At 42.4% G+C, this 3135-nt stretch overlaps 1 protein-coding gene across 3 annotated transcripts; it reads right to left on the bottom strand.

Moving 5' to 3' along the window:
• Positions 1-410: 410 nt before the first annotated feature.
• Positions 411-2824, bottom strand: SMIM12 (small integral membrane protein 12). Of its 3 annotated transcripts, none has more exons than XM_056560577.1 (2): positions 2775-2824; positions 411-1003 (listed from the first exon to the last, which is right to left on the bottom strand). In XM_056560577.1, exon 2 carries the CDS (start codon positions 947-949, stop codon positions 674-676), a length of 276 nt encoding a protein of 91 aa, XP_056416552.1. In that variant the 5' UTR covers positions 950-1003; positions 2775-2824; the 3' UTR covers positions 411-673. The 3 variants fall into 3 exon arrangements, with proteins under 3 accessions (XP_056416552.1, XP_056416553.1, XP_056416554.1); XM_056560578.1 differs by having other exon boundaries at positions 2724-2815; XM_056560579.1 differs by lacking the exon at positions 2775-2824 and adding an exon at positions 2370-2627.
• Between the last annotated feature and the right edge of the window lie 311 nt (positions 2825-3135).

Raw genomic sequence — 3135 nt, forward strand, 5'->3', positions numbered from 1 at the left:
TTCCTGATAATCGAGCCACGTAAGGCCATGTTCACATGGCGTAAAATTAGCACTTTTGGAGGCAAAATAGTAAAATTTTTCCCACGATTTCGGCAAAATCCCATACATGACAAGAGGAAAACAGGAAGCGCAGAACAACAGGGACTTGCACCATTGGCCATGAGCTTCCAGTTTGCCATCATAGTAAGAATGGCAACACCAAACACTAAATTCCTCAATAAATTAGCATTTTTAGCATTAGCACAGATCCAGAATACAATGTGTATTATTGCATGGTAACTTTATTTTTGTTTTTTTTATCTCCTAAAAAAGAATGTCAGCAACTCTGTGTACTCAATATATAATCTCACCCAATATGGGTTCTTGTGGAAGCTTTGCCGACAGCTTCCCATACAGGTAACAAACTTGCACACATTTTAATTTAACTTTATTTAGAAGTGTAATCCTCATAAATGGTTATATACACACACAACATCATAGGGCATGCCACTGCCATAAAATCAGGGACACTGGATTATTGACCATCATAGTATGAATCAAGCAGAAAAGTAAATGTGTTGACCCCCCCTCCCGTCTCAAGAGTCATAAAGAATTGTCTCCTGTCACTTTCACGTGGAAGGTTTCCTTAGTGCCATTCCGGTGACTCCTTCAGGAAAAATATGGCATAAAACCATCAACTTTTCTCCTGTCTGTTGCGGTTGAGAACGGCCTTAGGGGTAAATTCCAACTTTTCCTTTAAGCTGATGACTTGAGTAAGATCGCGTCCTGCTGCTTCTTGTAAGGTCCTTTCCGCTCTCTTTTCCAAAATGCTTTGCTCCTCTGCAGACTGTTGTGGAGTTCCACGAATAAACCATTCTAATTGGTATCCTATTGTACCAACCACAAGTGCGACTGGAAAAGTGACATATGGGGCATATGACCTTAGGGCAGCCCATAATACAGGCCACATGGTTCCTCAAGTATCTTTAATTTTACTGAAAATCAGGCAAATGAACACCCAAAGCTGTAAAAAGATGAATAGATCTCCATTAATTCCTGTAATAGCATACAATTACATTTTAAAGGGAACCTGTCACCAGTTTTGGGCAGCATAAAACTGGAGCAGGCATTGCCAGTACTGGCCAGCATGATTTACTCTTGAAATGCTCGGGTGTCTCAGAGTAATCATAGTATGAAAATACTGCCAGACCCGGAGGGTAGTCCTCAGGGCAGGTCCCGGTGGCTGCTCCCCACCCTGCTTGAGGGACTCTTCTCTCACTATAGGAAGAGACGTGCCACTCAAGCTAGTCGGGTGGGGAGCAGCAGCCGGCTTGTGTGGCACATCTCTTCCTATAGTGAGAGACGGGTCACTAAAGCAGGGCAGGGAGTGGTAGCTCCTACTGTCCCAGACTGGTGGTGCCAGCACCAGTTTTATGCTGCCCAAGGTGTGGACAGCATAAAATTGGTGACAGGTACCCTTTAAAGTGGTTTTCTGGCCAAATATAAAACTTAGTTCACTGCCTCCCTGTACATTAAAATAATAAATAAGATTACTAATCTCTCTCACTCCCCTTACTACTCCTGCGGTCAGATATTCCAGTTTCAGCTGCGCAGGGTTAACAGGATTTCTGCTGACTTCTGATAACACAGAGCTGAACTGACATCATCAGAAACATTCAGCTAGGAATGGAAGATCTGACAGCGGGAGAACAAGGGAGGTAAGTATGCATTCTCACTGTACTCTCAATGCACAGGGTGTATGTAAACAAGGTTTTATATTTGCCTGGGGTACTCTGGTGGAAAAAAAAAAATCTCAAATCAACTGGTGCCAGAAAGTTAAACAGATTTGTAAATTACTTGTATAAAAAAAATCTTAATCCTTCCAGTACTTAGCTGCTGTATACTACAGAGGAAGTTGAATTTTTTTTTTCTGTCTGACCACAGTGCTCTATGCTGACACCTCTGTTTATGTCAGGAACTGTCCAGAGCAGGATAGGTTTGCTATGGGGATTTGCGCCTACTCTGGACAGTTCCTGACATGGACAGAGGTGTCTGCAGAGAACACTGCAGTCAGACAAAAGAACAAGTCAACTTCCTCTGTAGTATACAGCAGCTGATAAGTACTGGAAGGATTGAGATTTATTTTTATAGAAGTAATTTGAAAAATCTGTTTAACTCTCTGGAGCCAGCTAATTATATATATATTCCACCAGAGTACCCCTTTAATTGTTAACTGCCCTTTAAGCGAGTGTAGGAGCTATGCCAATCAAGACGCCTAAAGGAATAAAAAGACATATGCAGATAGCTCAGGGATGCTCATCGGACCCCCACAACATATATTAAAATGTGACAATGTGTTTCAGTACATTGTCAAAAAAAAAAAAAAACACCATGCAGTTATGTACAAGACAGCTTTATGCACTCAAGTAAGATAAGGAAGGCTATTAACTGACTACAGCAAAAATCTGTTCAATTGTTCATAGTTATGCAATGTTAAGGGTATTACTAACAAACGCACAAACCACACTGCTGCAAAGTGTGAATACAACCTAACCATATAAGAACTCTATACTAATCACGTGGGAAGCCAGCGAGACTATGAGGAAATGCACAGAGCCTCCTCCCCACTCCACAGTAATGCATGGCAAGGTCAACCAAGTATATAGCAACCAAGTAAGATCCCAGAGTGTGCGCGGGAACTATACAGGACAAACCACATGTTGTACTGCCTACCCAGCACTTACTACATAGCAAGCTCTCCCGTCCAGCTGCTTAGTAACAGCCATAATACGCACCCACAAGTCTGCTCCTAGCAGGGTAAAGGACCTTCGATGATGTCATAACCATGTGACTAGTCACGTGTGCGGGCGGAGGTAGACTCTTATAGGTGTGCTGTGTATATGACAGAATAGTGCAGCATGCAATGCTATTCAACTCTCAATAAAAACATCATATAGAATTGTATCTCTAGACCAGTGTTTCCCAACCAGGGTGCCTCCAGCTGTTGCAAAACTACAACTTCCAGCATGCCCAGACAGCCAAAGGGAGTTGTAGTTTTGCAACAGCTGGAGGCACCCTAGTTGGGAAACACTGATTTAACTTATCCATTGACAAAATCGTATCCAACACCCGTTTTGGTCCATTTACTTTTTAGCC

Source organism: Hyla sarda, chromosome 2, assembly GCF_029499605.1.
Source record: "Hyla sarda isolate aHylSar1 chromosome 2, aHylSar1.hap1, whole genome shotgun sequence".
NCBI classification, from domain to species: Eukaryota; Metazoa; Chordata; class Amphibia; order Anura; family Hylidae; genus Hyla; species Hyla sarda.

Bases quoted from the DNA above. Each gene is read 5' to 3' on its own strand.
- SMIM12 (XM_056560577.1), bottom strand. From the start codon at position 949: ATGTGGCCTGTATTATGGGCTGCCCTAAGGTCATATGCCCCATATGTC.